Below are 18,104 nucleotides of genomic sequence, written 5' to 3' on the forward strand. Positions count from 1 at the left end.
GAACATCTCAGGGAATACAGAGCAGCAGGTAGAGTGCTGCTGCAGACATTAATAATACTCTTAAGAGGGAGGATATAATTTGATTTTATATTTGTCATGTTATGATGTATATCAAATTGCACACACAATACATGCTTTCTACAAAATTGCAAAATGGGTATCAGAAAAATAAACAATAGGACTACAGAAAAAGAAAAATGGAGCACAACAGCATCAAAATTGGTAATGAACTTAAGACACTGTACCTGCAACCTGCAAGACTCCTAAGAGCTTAAGAATTCTGTAACGATGCAGTTGCTTCAGGGGTTTTCAGTCATTTAAGGACAATTCTAGAGGAAACACTCTTGTTTCTGTCTGATTGATGGAGACAGTTCTAATTTTTATTTTATCTGCGTGAGGGAAAATGTCAATGGAGGGATGTTTTCTGTAGTTGTAACTGACAGAGCCAGATAGAATTTTTAATAAAATGTTATTACAGCCATATTACAGCCGTGTGAATCAGGGCCCATCCGAGGTACTTTTTCTCAGTGATTTCCAGTAAAACAGTTCAGCTGAGTGCTTTTGAAAATCCCATCTCTGATTTTCAAATAAAAACTTGGCTCCAATATAGCATGTTTCACCAAAACACCAGGATTATTTTGTTCAAACATGGCTGCCATTCTCCCCATTTTATGTATGTGATAAAGGATAAACAGTTAAAAACAAGTAGCACAGAATCAGCAAGTTGTAACAGATCTCCCAGCTCAGGCCTGTGCTCTATTCATTCTCCTCAGTTTCCAAAGAAGTTTTTTATCTTTTAACTATTTATTAACATGCTTTACTGAATGATTAGATTTAATTTTCAATTGTAGTTAAACATACATATTCTTGCTCAGCTCTCAAGGGTGCTTGAGAGTTTGTGGATTTTTGTATGAAAATTTGAAGAAACCTTGAAGATAGCATTCTCAAGGTTTCCTATGTCGCAAGACAAGTATTCATATTACTAGGTCATACATTATGTAAAATCCTGTTATTAAAAAAATACTGCAACCTCAGGAGAAGCATAAAACATTTGCCATCCTGGCTGTAAGCTACATAGGAAAGGATTCTTTTAGGCAAAGTTTAGTTTCATTTTCTAGCTAGTCTAACATGGTATATCAGAGTCAGTTTCACAAGTGGTTTCTGTCTAACTAAACAAGTATACTGCATGCTGTCATAAAGGTCCTAACTTTTGAGTTGCCGACATTTGTCAACTGAAAAGGATTTAACAACTTTCCCATTAATAATGATAAATGAATCACAGCATACACTTTTCTATAGAGCAATTCAAAAGAGGAACTGATCTGCATTACAATTAAATACACCGAAACTAAAACATTACCTCTCCTCCTCTGTAAACCCTCTAAATCACCCGTCTTCTTAAGCTTCTTCTTGGCACTGACTAGCTGACTGCTGTCAAACAGATGTGCTGGTGGGACACCAGAAGAGTGCTGGACTCCTTTCTCCTCACTCTGACGTTTAACAAAGCTGTCACTTTTCTCTAAGGATTTGGTGGCATCTTCCTTTGAGGGCAAAGGTGGAGGCGGAGGTGGTGGAGGCAAAGGGGGTGGAAGCGGTACTACAGTAACAGTCTCTGGTTGAAGCTCATTACTGCTGAGTGGAGAAGTACTAACATGAGGCAGTTCAGAGGTAACACCATTGGGAGGTAACGAGATATCTTGAAGTTGTTCTAAGCTTGTGGATTCCTGCACTTGCAAAGGCTGAACTGCATTTTCCAATTCGACCTCTTCACTTTTCTCTTGGATTTGTATGGTTGCTGGCAAAGACTGAGGCTGATCGACACACGACAGTGAGCTGGCTGCACATTTTCTTCTTGCATGAGCCAGCCGTAGTCTCGTTGATTTAAGTATTACTTGCCCAGGGTACCGCTAAAGTGAATAAGTTATTGACAATTAGGTAAGTACATGCAACGCACTATTCTAGGTACTAAGTACCTGTTGTTAGGGTTTGCCTTTCTGACAAGTAGAATTCATCTGGTATTTTAATTAATTTTGCTCTGGATGTAAAAACAAATTAAATATATCCTCACCTTTATGCAAAAATGATCCATTTTCTTAATTTTTATTCTTGGTTAAGCCACAATATACACGTGATTGGTCTAGTCAGGGATATACATGAATCCCTAGAATTAGGACTTCACTAAGAACCAGACTGGACATTCACAACACTTTTCTGAAAACTAAAATTCAAGATTACCTCTTGCTTTCCTTTTCTAAAACTGGTCAATGGCCCCCTCCCTCTGCAAGAAAGTCCTCTCTGACCTAATACACTGGCCTTAGATGTGAATCATACTGCTTAAAAAGGTATCTCTTGAAAACACCAAACATTCTGAGACTTCCCAAAGTATTTTTAATTTGATTCTTAAATTTGCTGCCTCAGTATCTATCATTTCATATTAGTTTCATTCATAGCCATTTTTATGCAAAAGTTTAAACTGCTTCTGAAAGACTGGTCTAATACATTTTACCCAATTATGGTAGGCCTAAAGCAATAGAGATCATAACAATATAAACATGCTCATACATAAAGTCAGTTTGTTAACAGTTGCTGGTTAAAATAAGTAAATTTGCTCTAATTTAGAGAAGCTATGTAATTCAAAAGCCTTGTAAACAATAAGGGTATGAAGAGTGCACTGCTCAGCAAGACAGTTTTACAGTAAAGAAATTTCTCATATTTTTTAATGTATTCAGCAAAGCCAGAAAAAAAGTCTTCACCAATTAATACAGTCTCTGTTTTCTTGCACTTTCACCCCTTTCCTTATTCTCTCCCCCTCATTCCATCTTCTATCTATTTTCTGATACTTAGATTTTAATAAGAAGGGGCAAGTATTGGCAGGTGTTCTAGCAATCAGTGGTAATGGGGGTATGTCAGATGGTAATTCTCTTTGTGGGAAATACCACTTAGATTATACTTCTTTTAGGAACTTTTGCTAAGTGTCTTGTCACAAGGGTAAATGCAAGAGTAAAAAGAAGCTTATTATGGCACTGGGAACTTAACAGGCAGAGGAATTTGTTACCACCAATGCCATATTTTGTTGTAAATCTTCCAAAGAACAATTAACTGTACAATGAAGGAGAATAGCTAATAGCATAGTATAGTCCTCAAATGAGTGAAAATTTCTTTTGCAAAAGAAACTGGTGGAAAAGAACAACTCTTCTTCTGTTACCTGTTTAAATGTGCGAAGTCTGTCCAGTGTTTTCTGACGTTCTTGACTAACCCAGGAGCTCTTTCTTTCCTCTTCATCATGTAATTGATCTCGCTTCTGAGAAAATATATGGAAAACATATAAGTATTACATCCAGTGCTATGTTTAGCATCATTTAAAAAAATGAATTAAAATAGCTCTTCTACTAATTGTGAGGAATTATCTATCACATTTTTGAATTTCAAAACTTGGCTTTTGTCTTCCCCTTAAAAGACATGCATTTCATGTTCTATAATCTGGAAGAAATGCAAAGCTCAGTAAAGAAAGATTTCAATCTGGAATTGGAACTTTTGAAGACTTGTTACCTTGAAAGAAGAGAGAAAGAAGAGAAATAACTAGAGACATGACAGAAAATTATACTGAAAAAAGCCCCCTTAAATTAAAAATAGTATAAATTAGCCAGACAGCAAACCAGTATCTATTTTCTCTCACTCCAAGAACAAAATTACAGTCCAAATTGCAAGGCTGCCCATTTAAAACAAGTCATATTAGTATTTTCACAGTGCAAGAAATCACAGAACTCAGTGCCACAAAATTTTGAATCCAATACTGAGCAAATTAAGTAAACGTTTTCATTATGATTTACAAAAGTAAAGTTTTGTATTTAATTAACTTAAGCTGTCATTATTTAATCCAGCTTGATTTTCTATAATCTTACTTCGATAAAGGTTTGAAGCTCTTCCTTGCAGCTAAGGCAGTTGTATTTTTTCTTGTTTGGGGATCTTACCTCAGTAAAAACACATATTTGGATCCACCTCCTTTAACTAGTCATCCATTTTCACAAAACTTCGAAACAAAACACTACTCTTAGTCAAGTTTATTGAAAGTGGATGCTAGTTATCAGATGGCAAAAGTCATTGTATTCAAGTTCAGAAGTTATCAGGAAAGTGACAGGTGACTAAAAAGAAAAAGCCCTGAGCAGAAACAGCAGCTTTAATTCTTAAGACTCACAGCATTAAGTATTACTTTTAAAATCCCATGTTCATCATTATAATTAAAAATTCTGATCACTTTTGTGACCTTTTATTGTCAACACAAAAGCAGTGTCTGCCTGCCTGCCTGCCATTTTCGGAAGTCAGCTAGTGGCCTGGTGTCCTTCATAAAGAGCCAACTCCTGTGATTTGGAAGGAGGTAAGTATAGATGCATTAGGGAGAGGAAGAGGAGAACATGTCTGAAAAATAGTAAGGACAGGAAACAGGAAAAGGTGAAGAGGAATAGAAGCATGTGGTGAAAAGAAAGTAACAGAGCAATGAGGCAATGAAGTTACAATAGAAGCATAAAGAAAAGATTATAGCAAGACGAAAGGATAGTTCTACCACCACACCTGCATGTTACATATGCAAGCAGGTCAAACTTTTCCTGAAGTGGTCTCAAACTCAAGGGGGTTTTTTTGTTTGATTTGGTTTGGGTTTGGTTTTTTTGTTTTCACATAAGAATAGTGAAATTGCAATTCTTATTTGGTTTCAGGTTTGGACACCCTTGAGGTTATCTTTTCAAAATTCTTCATGAAAACCAGTGGCTGAAAACCTATTTTACAGTAATAGTAGAAATCTTCAGCCACTTTATTAACAGAAAAAAGACAAAAAAATTAGGTCCTTTATGTAATGCAAGTGGGCAACTCCATGAAATAAACAACAAAAAAATCCCTGTAGTGTTTGAGAGACAAGAAAGTCCTTCAGCTTTGTCAAGTCTTATTTTTAAGAGTGATAAATGGACTACAATCCACACACCAAACTCCTTTGCCCTATTGTAAGAACTGAAAAAAAAAAAAAAAAAAAAAAAATTCTAAGTTCTGAAAGAGTATGCCAATACGTACTGTCTTTCACAAGTAGCCTTTTCATAGAACAAATTATGCAGCTGACTTCCTGGACAAATGTATCAATGTTAAAAATGTATAAGGATGAAATAGAATCACTTTCACTAATCTAACTGAAGCCTGAATTAAAGAGACTTGGATTTCAATGCATCTTTGTCAGTGATCTGTATTAAATATTGATACTGTATCAGCTCCCAAGACCTAGCCCAGAATTTGAATATTCTTTAACATAAAGTCTGTTAAGTTCAGCACAAGACTTGGCCTAGGTAGCCTATTCTCTGCAATGAGACTGTGCAGAGAATCATGGAGCGTACAGCTGGAAGGACTTCTTTATACAACACAATTCAAGTGGTTTCTTTTGTAGAAAGAAGAAAAATAACGAACAAGCTTACTAAGATTCAAAAATAAATGTGTATGGTTTCCTTAGTCATTTCAGCATATCTGATGCTGTACTCAGATGTCTGGAATGATCTATGTGTGCGTGATAACAAACTGCATACAGCTTAACCCTAGCAGTAATCACTTGGACTCTAAACCTTAAAGAACTGTTCTATTTGCTTGGGTTCAATGTCATCCTAACACAGCTATGTACTCCCCCTTACCAGCAAAATACAATACAGAAATCCATGGTGCAAAGGTGAGGGATATACACCATCTTCTTAAAACAGCTATCACTCTGATTACTATCCTAATTAATGTATAATGAGGAATGCAAGCTATTAACTAAAGGCTAAACTCAACAACAGAAAACTCAAACTTACTAGCTGAACAGTATGGTGCATTTTGTATTTCTCCTCACCCTGGTGACGCTGCTGGATCTTTTCATTATGCTTTGCGATACAGATCTCCTGTAGAGACATAAAATGTTATCTGTAAAATATGAATTTCCAATACCAATATACAGGGTATAATGTCGTATTTAGCAAATAGCACTAAGAATTAGAAAAATAAAAATTACAAAAGCTATCTCAGACAAGCTAATTTAACCAAGCTAATTTAACTTACAGTAAAACCATAAAATGGAAACAAAACCAAGACAAACAAACCCAAACCTATTACTTTTAACTGTTGAAAGAATATACACAAGTAACAGCTGCTTGAAAAGTCTGTTCTACAATACCAGTACAAAAGTTGAAACAAACAGCAATTTGTCAAATACTTCATAAAAACCTTGTGTAACTCCATGTACTTGTATGCATGGACAATAACCAACTCTAAAATATATTACGTATTTCTGTTTATGCAACTAGGCAGCTTCCCATTTACAAGTGTCAGTTCATCTTTTATGTGTACAATCTGCAAGCATAAACATCAATAAAGTTGTTACAATTTTATGCAGGCACAAGCAGGTTCACCTATACCGAGTTCACATCTGTAACATCTGGTTTAAATACAAGCATTTATTACATTGCCTGCAAATAGGAACAGGTTAAAAAAAAAAAAACAGGCCATGTTACAATAGATGACAAGAAACAGGATGACACTCAAACTTCAGGTAGATAATATAAAAAGAACTGAATTAAGTATCGGTTACAAAGAAAAGGCACATGCAGAAATTCAGAGTAGCAACAAGAAGCTAGAACACCACCGAAGCGATGGGCTTCCCAGGCAGCAGTCACCTTGACTTACTGGGTGGAGCCAGACAGAAGCTTTACCATTGAAAGAATTGCTTGGGGCAGCTGATGGGAGTTATCAGCCATCAAGCAAGATACTACAGTAGTAGCAAAAAGACACAAAAACAAGGGGTTAAAAAAAGCCCACAATTTTGGACACTTGGAAATGCAGAAGAAGGTATGTTCTCCTACAAGCTTACTATGGACATACTGTGATCACATAAAAAAAGGTACCCAGTGTTCCTGTACAGGACAGAAATACCATGCTGTCTTGAATGTTTCTGGACAGTAAGACCATCAATGTTGCTTCTATATACAGGCAACACTCTGACAAGAGCATAAGCGTCTGTGGAAATACTGTCCCAGCTTCATCAGAGGTGTGTATATATAGCTAAACACTGCTGGGTTTTATGTTTGTTTGTGGAGTTTTTTTCCCCTGATGAAAAGAGTTTAATTAATACAGCTGGAAAAGTTAATCCATTTAATTTGTAACTCCAAAAGTACAAACTACATTTCTGCATTTCAAAGACACAGCAATAGCTTCAGAATATTATTAGAGAATCTGAAAGACTTTTCGTAATACTACTGATTTACCTTTATAGTTTATTCTCTATGTATGTGTTAAGTTCAATTCAAAGTCTTCTAAAATAACAAGGAATATATGCTACGAGATATAAAAAAGTATTATAAAATAATAAGAAGACATATGTTAGGTTTGGTTTGGGTTTTTTGACATGTCTCATAAATACCTAGGGGGCACACTTCTATGAAACATTTTCTCTTCAGCATCAGTATTTAAATCTTTCTGATTAAGAGCAATAATTAAAGATATTTTAAGCATGTAAAGAGGATAAACCAGACTAAAACATATTTGGTGCAGACTTTGTACTAATAAACAACCTACTTTATTGTAATTAGATCTCTATGACTTGAATTAATAAAAAAGTCTAGGAGGGGCTGAAAACACGTTGCAGCACAGGATTAGAAATCTAAATCATCTTAACTAATTACAGAAATGGTCTGAAAAAAAAAAGAAAGGTTGCAATTTCATAGGGACAAATGCAGGGTTCTACCTGCAGACAAAATTAAGTGACTGCAAACAAAGGATGAAGAAAAAAATAGCCAGGTGGCAGCATTAAAGTAAATGACCTGGATGATTATGGCAAATGGCAAGTTGAACATAAACCAGCAAACTCTGGCAAAAAAAGAAAACATCATAATTGGTTGTATGAGCAGGAATACAGCCTGCTGCACATGTGAAGTAGTCTTTCCTTCTCAGCACTGGGAAAGCAGGAGCATTATGTCCAGAGAGAGCCATACTTCAAGAAAGACGTTGACCAACTGTATGGAATTGAGAGAGCATCAAGAAGTAATGTTCAGTTCTCTTTTAACCACCTGACTGATTTCACAGTATCAAATTCTATTACAGACAAAAACGGAGAGATGAGGAACCACTTCAACCCTTGTCACTGGATAAGCTACCATATTTCAGACTAGTAATACATAATATACATAAAAGAGATCTGCATTAGGTATTATATTTAACTAGTTCCAGTGAGCCTTGCTTTCAGATTGGAAAGCATCCCAATTAAAAGGTTAGCATCTCATTTAGTAAGCTCAGCATGTGCAGAAACTGCATTTTAGCATAAACGTTCCATATAGTTATGCCCTTATGTTGTTGTTGTTGTAGTAGTAGTAGTAGTACTAATAGTAATAATAATATTAATAATAATAATAATGAAACATACCAAGTAATCCTATGCCAGCTCTCACTGCGTCTACATAACACCTGTTTTGGCATGGGCTATGCTTTAAACTGTGGACTTCCAAAGTAGTAAAGGTGTCCTATTAAATGGACACAATAGCATGTGAGGAAGCTTCCCAAGTCAAAGCACACATTATGAACATAGTCCAAACAGCTTCACCAACTTGTTGCTTCTCGTCATGTTGCATCGTCATGATGAGGAATACTCTTCCTGGATGTAAAATAATCCAATTTCTTCACAACTCTATTTTTCCAAAGATATTTTTCTAGACACCTTCTACACCATCTTTTTTACCTTGACTCTGCTATAAATCTAGTTCCCTAATAAAACAGCTGCTTGTTCCATGTGATAGCCTAATTAATGCTACTGTTCAGCCAGCAGGGGGTAGACTGGGATAACAATAGGGATATCCTGCATGAAAAATCCATAACTAGCTTTCAAGAAATAAGAAAAATAATGAGACCGCTATTAAACTCTTACTTTTGAATAACTAACTCACTGTCATCGACACAAAGGAACATCAGGAAATTATTGCTTAACAAATACAAACAGGTTTGTATAAAAAAATATTACAATGAAGAGTTTATACTCATGGTAGTGGAGTGAAAGAACAATCTCTGTAAAATCATAAATTTAAAAAAATGCTGGCTCAGTTATTCAGAATCACAACTGAATGAGGTTTCTAACAAACCTTTAGCAAAAGTTTCTAAATAAAGGTTTGGTACAGTTATTTGACAACATCCTTAAAAAATAAAAGCATCAACTGCAAAAGCAGGGAAGGAATTTCTGAAAAACAAAATTAATAGCAACTACAGTCACGGAAGCTTATATTACATATAGTCTTATTCTACACAGAGTAATTGAATCCCTTTCATTGCATTGCCTCAACAGAAAACATTTTCAAATATCCGGATGATGAAACCTCCTCTGAAAAATAAAAACTGATGATATAGAGTAATTTTCTATTGTTTTCATAATCATGATATCTGCTACTAGAAAGGAGGCATTCTCCTAAGGGAATCTTCAGTTGCCAAAAACCTAATAATGAGCAAGGACTGTAATTTCTAAATATATCACAAGACTGTGATATACACCACTTAATGCTTGCCTTGCTTTTTGTTTTCAACTACAGAACTGACAAAGTTAAAAAAAAATAGAGGAAAAAGAAAAAAAAAAAACCACACCAAAACCTCACTAACCCAATCCAGAACAGAACACTTGTTTACAGTTCCGTTTTGAAGTACTTTGCTGAAACAAGCATGGTCAGGAACACAGTCTGAAAAGCATTAAGCAGAATCTCATCTCAGTTCAACAATAAATGTTTCTTAATTGAGAGTGACAGACCTTGAGAAACAGGTTTACCACATAGTATGTACTTCCCAAATGCACCCTCAAAAACTCATTCTTTTTTCCACTTAGCATTCAGTGATCACTACGGTGATTCTCACCATCTAGGGTTTGCTTTTGCATCCCATCTCTATCTTTGTTCTGCATGCTTAACTTAAACTGCAAACTATTCAGAGCAAGAATCCTTTTTCCTCCCAGTTTTGTAAAGTACAACTACCCACATCAGGCACTATAAATAGTGTTCATTAACAATGTTTTGCAATATCACTAGAATGATCACTCAAGATACAAAGCTTGTTTATGTTTGAATCAAAGCTACAAGAGTCTTGATTTTCAGGTAATTATTATTAAGCTTAGTAGAGCTCTGCATTATGCAGCAGTAATAAGAGCAGCTACAGTAAATACCTCTAACATAAAAATCCATCAAAATGGCTATGTTCTTTTCTGCCCAACAAAATGGCACACAACAAATGATTCTGCCTATTCTTTTTGCGCAAATAAAAATCTTTGATTTCGCCCTGCAAGTTCAAATACATGTTATTCAAACCTGTGATTTCTTTAGAAGTTGAAAGCTGAGTATCTTACTGCAGCACGCAACTGCAGATAATGCTGAGCTGGGCAATGAAATCAGTAGAGAGCTGGAACTAGTTCTGAGAGCGCTGAAGTTCCACATGGAGACATTACCTCAGGTCTTGAAAGCAGCATAGCCGCATTCTTCTAGCACAATGTTGAGCAGACATGACTATATTACTCCCACACACAGACCCAGATGAACAATACTACCATACACAGCTCTGCATCATGTCTCAGTGCACAAGCAGGCATGCTGCAACTACCGCTACAGCCTAGAACTAATTCCTTCAGCTTAAACAAGGTATTTTATCACAGCATAACCTTGAAACACATGAGCCAATTGAAGGTGACTAGTTCATTATACAGATAAGAAGGCGTGCTAAAAAATCTCTACTCCTGGTTCAGGGTTGCTTCTCAACTTGCTAACTCCTCTAAGTTAAGGACGGAACAGCAACCAGGCTGTCAATTTTGAACAGGTTTGTGTACTCTGTAAGATGCCAGCAGTGCCTTTTCACATTCGGGAGAAAACAGCATAACTATTATAATGTAGCCCATATTAATGAGCATAACATGACAGTTAGGATCCATTCCTTAAAGTACTAAAAAGCCCAGCTTCTTGAAAATTTTCTTTTTACAAACTCACATAAACAAACTCAATGACTCTGAGCAAACGACTTCCCATAACTGGCTAACAAAAGACATTTCTTTTATAATTTATTTGCAGTCTTCTCCATATTGTGTTAAACACAGACAGGACAGTGACTGAAGAAATATAAAAAAATAAAAAATATAAAATGTATCAACTACTGTTTTGTTTGCTTTGTTATGCTTCAGATTCAGGTACAGAAATAGACATATTGGTTATGAAGGGGAGGCAAGACCCGAGAGCTTCACCCTCAATCTACTAGAACTGCTTATATAAAGGGGTCATCTCCCACATCGAAGGACATGACTGGGAACATAAAACCACACCAACCCCTGATCACAAGCTAGAATGAGGTCTCAGCTGAGACTTCTGCATAGCCTTGTAGTATAAAGTATGGGAAACCTATTTTACAACAAGTATTACAATGCTCTCTCAGAACTTTGATCTATTCTACTCATTAAGCTATCTCACTCATTAATAATGCATATTCATGTAACCGCAATCTGCTAAGTAACAATAAACAAGTAATTCTGGAAAAAAGCAATGAACATATTTACATACACTTGATACACAATTTTAAAACATCAGCTATATCAAAACAATTTTCTGCACAACATCCCAATCATGTAACACATGAAAAAAGAAAGTGGCCCTAAACAGCACACCTAGTTTTACAAATTAAGAATATATACTAGATTTCATATGTATCTGCTGAATACACAGTATCAATGACACAGCACGTAAGTTTAAAAGGATGAGGTAAAAGAATGGAAATAGAACTCATTAGTGAGAAAACACCCTTGAAAATTCTCTTCTGCAAATATATATAAAACTACCCTCTGTAAAAACGTGCATTCTAGCATGTACTTTCCACATGAAAGTATTCTGATTAGTTAATAGTTTATTTGTTGACTTCAAAGTGATTAAAGGTTCCTTTAAAGCTAAACTGATTCTTTAATATATCAATCTAATAATAGATGCTATTGTATTTGGTACTCTGTAAAACAACTTTTAGTAAGTAGTAAATATGATCCATGAAAATTCTGCGAGACTTGGAAGTTGTATCTGAAATGAAACCTTCTGAAGTTTTATTAAATTTGCTAATTATGCTAGAAATTTGCAATTTAATAATACCTTCTTATTTCTGAGGTAGGCTTTCTTGGCTGAAATACGTCCACGCCTTGCTTCCAGCTGGCGGATTTTTTGTTGTAACTTCTGCAGCTCCTCTTTTTGCAAGTATATAGATGTTGCCATATCCTCTTTTTCAAGCATAGCTTCCATGCTTTCGTAAGTGTCGTAATATACCACTTCATCTCTCTTCTCTGTTTTAAAAATGTCAGCAATGAAAAAGTCAAATCAATAGTTTGTATTTGATTAACATTTTGTTTTGTTCAACAACAACCCCCCAATGAGTTGCAAGATGTAATGTAGAAGAATGCTACAGTCCTTTCAGAGGTCTATCAAAAATGAAAAGGTCAGAGGAAAAGCACTAAACAGCAAAGCACTGTAGGGCTTTAAAGTTTATATGAAGAACATAAATCAATACCAATGAAGCACAGGCTGGTATTCAGTTAAGCTTAGAGCATTAAAAAATAAACACAGCTTTAAATGTACACTTGTGCCTGTAGCCTAACTTGATCACAATATCCATGCTTGTCTTTGAGACCCACGATGTGCAGTAATACCCTCTGATCTTCACTATGAAGTTCAAGATATACAGACTCTTTCTGAAGTTTCTGGCATGAGATTCTTCTGCCACAACCCACTATTAATTTCATGAAAGGGGAATCAGACAATAAAACATCAAAAATCCTCTCAGGAGGTTTCTGACCTCCCAGTCACTGCTTCTGCTCAGAGGCAGCAGAGAGAGGGTAACTTCAAGGTAATCCTTCAAAGCATTACAGGCCTGAAAAGGAGGTCATTACTAACAGTTTTATCAACACTCATGATTTTTAGCCTCCTGAGTGAAGCATTCAGTGTAACATTGTGCTCATCTCTGAATGCTGCCCTCTCATCTCTTGCCAAGAAGAGTGATGATTATAAATCCTTGCAGAATGCTGGGATGAAGAAGCAGCAAAGGCCTCTTGCTCCTTATTTCACTGGCATACAAAGTAGGATATTTTTCTAATACACCAAGAGGGACATGCATTACTGCTGGCTGAAGCAGGCAGATCCAGCTGGCACGACTGTCAAGTGTCTACTCTGCAGCACCACCAAACCTTCTCATTTCAACTCAACTACTTTCAGCAAGACCGTAACTTCCTCCTACTTCTGCTACTACATTATCTGGGGAGAGGAGCAGGGTTTTCTTCAGTACACTATCCATTTTAAAAGCTGTTGTCACTTCATGTTATTTGTGTGTACAGTCTCTGCTGCAACCACAATTCTGATTGTCATGCTAATTTCAGCTCAGCAGAAGGCAGGGCAGGACCAGAAAAGAAAGCATAGCACTATATTAACCTTAAAATCAAAACTAATAAAACCAGACCTACTAGATTCTTTACTTTAGTGCTCAGTTATACACACACAAAAAAAAAGAAAAACCAAGAAACAACAAACAAAGTTTCATCCATATATAAAACTGCCAAGTCACTAGAACTCGCTTTGAGACATCGGTGAGTAAAAATATGACTCATGGCTGACAACAACTGTATTTTGCCATACACTTACACAATGGGAGAATTTACATGCAAATTTTATTTTAGAACACTTTCATGCAGAGTTAAAGACAGGAATTTAGAAGTGAAACCTCAATAGCTCAGTCAAATCTACCAGTTCTGAAACATGTTAAATTATGTTTTACTGTTTGAAAAAAAAACCAAAAACCAAAAAAAACCCTTGACAACTCTATTGCAACCTACATCAAACATTCCAGCAGTTTTCTACAAACAGCTTTTGAAATTCCTATAAATTTGTAAGTGCTTAAGTGTCTAATGACTCAACCACTTACAATAAAACAATTAGAATTATTCCGTTTTAGACAGGATCCAGACCATTTGCACTTGTTGGACCCACCCTCCAACCAAAGCAGGAACCTACTATCACATTCTCTGTTGGCAGCAATGTATCTGCTACAAAACCATCTGACAAGGATGTACCAATAGTTTGTATGGATAGGCTAAGACCCTTTAAAACTCTACCCTAATAAATTCACATTTTGTGAATTTCAGTGCAGGTATTTGCTTAATGACAGTAAAAAACTACTACTGTTGTTTATAATACGACAATCTATTATCATCTGATACTTTTCAGATGCAATGTACTGAATTTGCAAAAGAAAATGTTTTTCTTCTAGCTCACAACCAACTGGCTGTCAAATCAAATCACTCTCAAAAAATTCTGTTGGGACTTCATTTGCAGTACTGCTGACGTCCCTCAAATCAAAACAGAATCCAAAACTCTCTGAAATATCTCTGCAGAGCCAATACAGTCAAAGAGTAAAAATAGCAACAGCCTCTAAAAGTCACTAAGACTCATGTATTTCAAATCATACAGATGTGCACAATTAAAAGGCTATTACTTTACTGACTACAAGTACACTTTAAAAAGGCAGCATAACAGAAGATGCAACAGACCATTCTTTTCTCTTTGACTGCATAGGAAACAACACGTATTAAAAGACCACTATATGGTTTTAGATGCTTTCATTCAGATTAGGTGCTGAACAGTCTTAAAGAGATGTAGCCTCTTTAGTGTCACATTCTACACATTAATTGTTCTATCCTCTCCACCTAAGTAAAGTCCTTTTCATCCTTTGAACAAAATTCCCATACATCTAAAGAACTGTATTTTTAATTTTCAGTCCTATGGGATATTAACTGAGAGTTGTTAAAAAACAGTAATTCCTTCTAACATAGACAGCTGTCTTCAATAGAAAAAAAAAATTTGAAGTTTTTAATTAAAGAATACTTTACAAATTTAAAAGAGCAAAGGAAGCCAGAACAGTGAACTGTTCAGTTGCCCTGGGGGAATAAGAGGGTTGGTTGTTTAGCCGACTGACTGTTTTGTTTTATTTTGGGTCAGGTTGGGGGGGTTGGGTTTTTGGGGTTTTTTTTGAGATTTCTGGAGAAAACATTAGTGACAAGTGGTAATGACCTATGATGTTTTTTACAGCAGGCTTAATTCTCAGAGGGCCCTTAGGTTTTACTATTACTACATCAAAGAGAAAGGACTTTGATACACATTCCTTCTCAGCCTCCTGTTCAAGGGATTTCCTTCGGTCTGCAGGTAAGCAAACCATACTGTGTCTTCAGTACCAAAATTAAATGTCTGATTTCCCAAGCAGAAAAACTATCTATCTCTAAAGCACTAACTAGCTCTCCACAGAGACACCCGGTCAAAGCTGCCACATTTCTTTAAGTCATCTGCAGAGTTTTCAATCCTCATCTTCTATACATGCTGTTACAGTTGTTGCCATCACAAGCCTAAAAGGAGGAGATTCACATAACAGTGACAAGAATCCGTGATACCTATGTTTTCTCTTCTTCCAGAGGCAACTCACAATACAATCCATCTTCAAATCTCTCTTGTGACTTTTCTATCCATAACAAAATTTGCTATGCAAGCCCTATGCACTGAACAATACAACAGAGCTTGTATGAATAAAAACTTTAACTGTAGAAAGGTCCAAAGGACAGAACTGGATCAAAAAATGCTGTACGATTTACCTGTACCATTTCCACAGTTTGTAAGTACACAAGGTGTAACAGGTTCTGGAAACATAAGGTTTGCATCACTGCTCTAAATCAGGGAGATGGCAATACAACAAACTTCAAAGTTTAGCTGAAGGACTCTTGATTTGCAGGAATACCTTTTGAAATCCAATCACTTCAAAGAAATTAATAATACGAATGCAAATTTTTAATGAGACAAGTCCAGTAATTAAAACATTTCCTCCTCCCTGAATTTAGTTTTCAAAAACTTACGTAGTTGTCTTACATGCTTATTTCCAAACACAGGCAGTAAGAACCAGACCAAAACTTCTGTATGTGTATGTATACGCCTTATGAACAGGTGTAAGTTTTAATTTAACAGTACTTATGTTAGAAGACCCAGCTCTTCACATGGTAAAGAATCTGTTCTCATTTCATTCCCACAGGCTTTACTAGACTCTTAGGAAGAGAATTCTCTTTTACAGATTACATCTTAATTAAAATGCATAAAGCACCTGACATCAGTCTTCTGATGCTTTCAAGTTGTGCTGTCAGCAGCAACTCTTCACATTTCAAGATCTCAAACTGCACTTCATATAATTGAAGCTGTAGATCATAATAATCAGCTTCTAACTGGTCCAAATGCGCTATGACTTCTGTACCACCTTTCAGGCTCTGCATCTAAATGGAAAGAGAAAAAAAATTATAAAAACCACATGAGTCCAGGATGAGGAGAACAAACCCACAGACTTTACAATTACAGCTAGATATAATCTGGTACACTAAGTATAACACGTTAAAATTGAACATATCAAGAGGAGAAGATAGGTTTTGATTAGCCACACACTTTCAGACATCTTTAATATCTGACATATATTCTATATGGCAATAAAAAAAATCCATAGCATTGGATTAGTCTTTGTGACTGTCAAGTGACAAGTCATATAGTGCACAGTGTGAAACATCCCCACCACTGTTTTACTCTACTGCTTGATTCTCTGAAGATACATAATGAAATCAGGATTTTCTTATCCTCAGTCCAAAAAGTCTAGAAGTTGTTTTGCTAATGGCATCTAGAAAACTACAGTTAAAACTGTCATTAAAGCTGAACTGATGAAAAAAGTTAAAGGTGGTGGAGACAGGGTTAATTACATGCACTGATGTTCTTGTAATGACAACTGAACTGAGGAGTTTCATTGTTTCTGGAGTCCTTCACAGGAGAAAAATAGATCTAGATTAAAATATTTAAATATATTTTAGTGCTTATTTGTGTCATATGTTTGACATAGAAAAGTGACACAAGACACAACCAAAGTGAACTCAAAGCATCCTCTTTCATTCAGCCAAACAAGTTTTAACTGCTCAATACAGTTAGCCATTCAGACCATATTTAAGAAATGCCAACAGGCAAGCGAATCTTACATGCTGCAAGTTCTCTACCTGCTCAAAAACATGTATCTCTGATAGTTTCTCCCAGATAATGGATGAAAGTAATTCTAAATTTTACTGAAGATTTATGATCTATCTACCTTACCATTCTGATGAAATGTGGTCCAGTTTCTGTATTAAAAGACATTCAATCATTTAAAAAGGGATGTCTACGAAGCAAAAATACAGGACCTAGCAAACTATATGTTTTAAAAAATATTTGCTAGTGTGTTTTTACATTATGGTGTCTTCTTCAAGGTTTAAAACTGTAACTGTAATTAATAGCAATAAATGGTTTTCCTCAGTTGTATTTATCACATATGTTTAAATATAACTATACTAAAACAGCAAGATATCAGTACAGAATTAAATCAAAGATCCACCTCACTCAATACCATGTTTCAGACAAAGCTTAACCGCAAATATCCAGGAAGACGAAACATAGTAGGCAGTGCAGTGATACCTCCCTAAAGTGTTTCACCAGCCTCTAGCACAGCTTGCAGCGCAGCTTAAGCCACAGTGCTGCCTTTTACACAAAACAGACTCACTGGATTTTACTTCATAAATTTGTCCTATCCCTTTTTTTATAGCATGTATTCTTTTAGCACCTGCATCATTATCCACTGACAGAGATTTCACAGCTCAACTAAACTCTAAGGAAACAGTTCCGTGTATTACGCTTCCTTCCGTATAAGATGGATAGACCGAAGACCTGTGAATCAATTCCTGTAACGTCTATTTTAAAAATTTATTCGACTACATTGTATAATTACTGAATGGTTTTTTTGTATATCAACTATTAGCCTGAATGGCTCAAAAAGTCATTAAGTGATTATCATAAATTTTACAATCAGTAATGTACAATTTATATTTTTCAGTCCAGCGTGACACCAAAATGTCTTGTTATGCCATTCTATTACTCTGCTTCCATATTAAGTTACTAATTGTGACCAGAACAGTAAATGACATAACAATGGCATATTTGGAGTGAATTAGAGGCTAGTTTTCAAGACAAAAG

At 35.7% G+C, this 18,104-nt stretch overlaps 1 protein-coding gene across 1 annotated transcript in view; it reads right to left on the reverse strand.

Annotated features, from left to right (window-relative positions):
- Nucleotides 1–18,104, reverse strand: part of JMY (junction mediating and regulatory protein, p53 cofactor) — a 65,863-nt gene that overhangs the window by 5,513 nt on the left and 42,246 nt on the right. The window contains exons 5-9 of the mRNA XM_059833946.1: nucleotides 16,174–16,339; nucleotides 12,141–12,328; nucleotides 5,823–5,909; nucleotides 3,206–3,301; nucleotides 1,361–1,907 (exon numbers count right to left, since the gene is read on the reverse strand). Coding sequence (XP_059689929.1) covers nucleotides 1,361–1,907; nucleotides 3,206–3,301; nucleotides 5,823–5,909; nucleotides 12,141–12,328; nucleotides 16,174–16,339 — 1,084 coding nt within the window. The remainder of the gene's footprint in view (nucleotides 1–1,360; nucleotides 1,908–3,205; nucleotides 3,302–5,822; nucleotides 5,910–12,140; nucleotides 12,329–16,173; nucleotides 16,340–18,104) is intronic.

The sequence above is a fragment of the Gavia stellata genome, chromosome Z (genome assembly GCF_030936135.1).
Source record: "Gavia stellata isolate bGavSte3 chromosome Z, bGavSte3.hap2, whole genome shotgun sequence".
Taxonomy (NCBI): domain Eukaryota; kingdom Metazoa; phylum Chordata; class Aves; order Gaviiformes; family Gaviidae; genus Gavia; species Gavia stellata.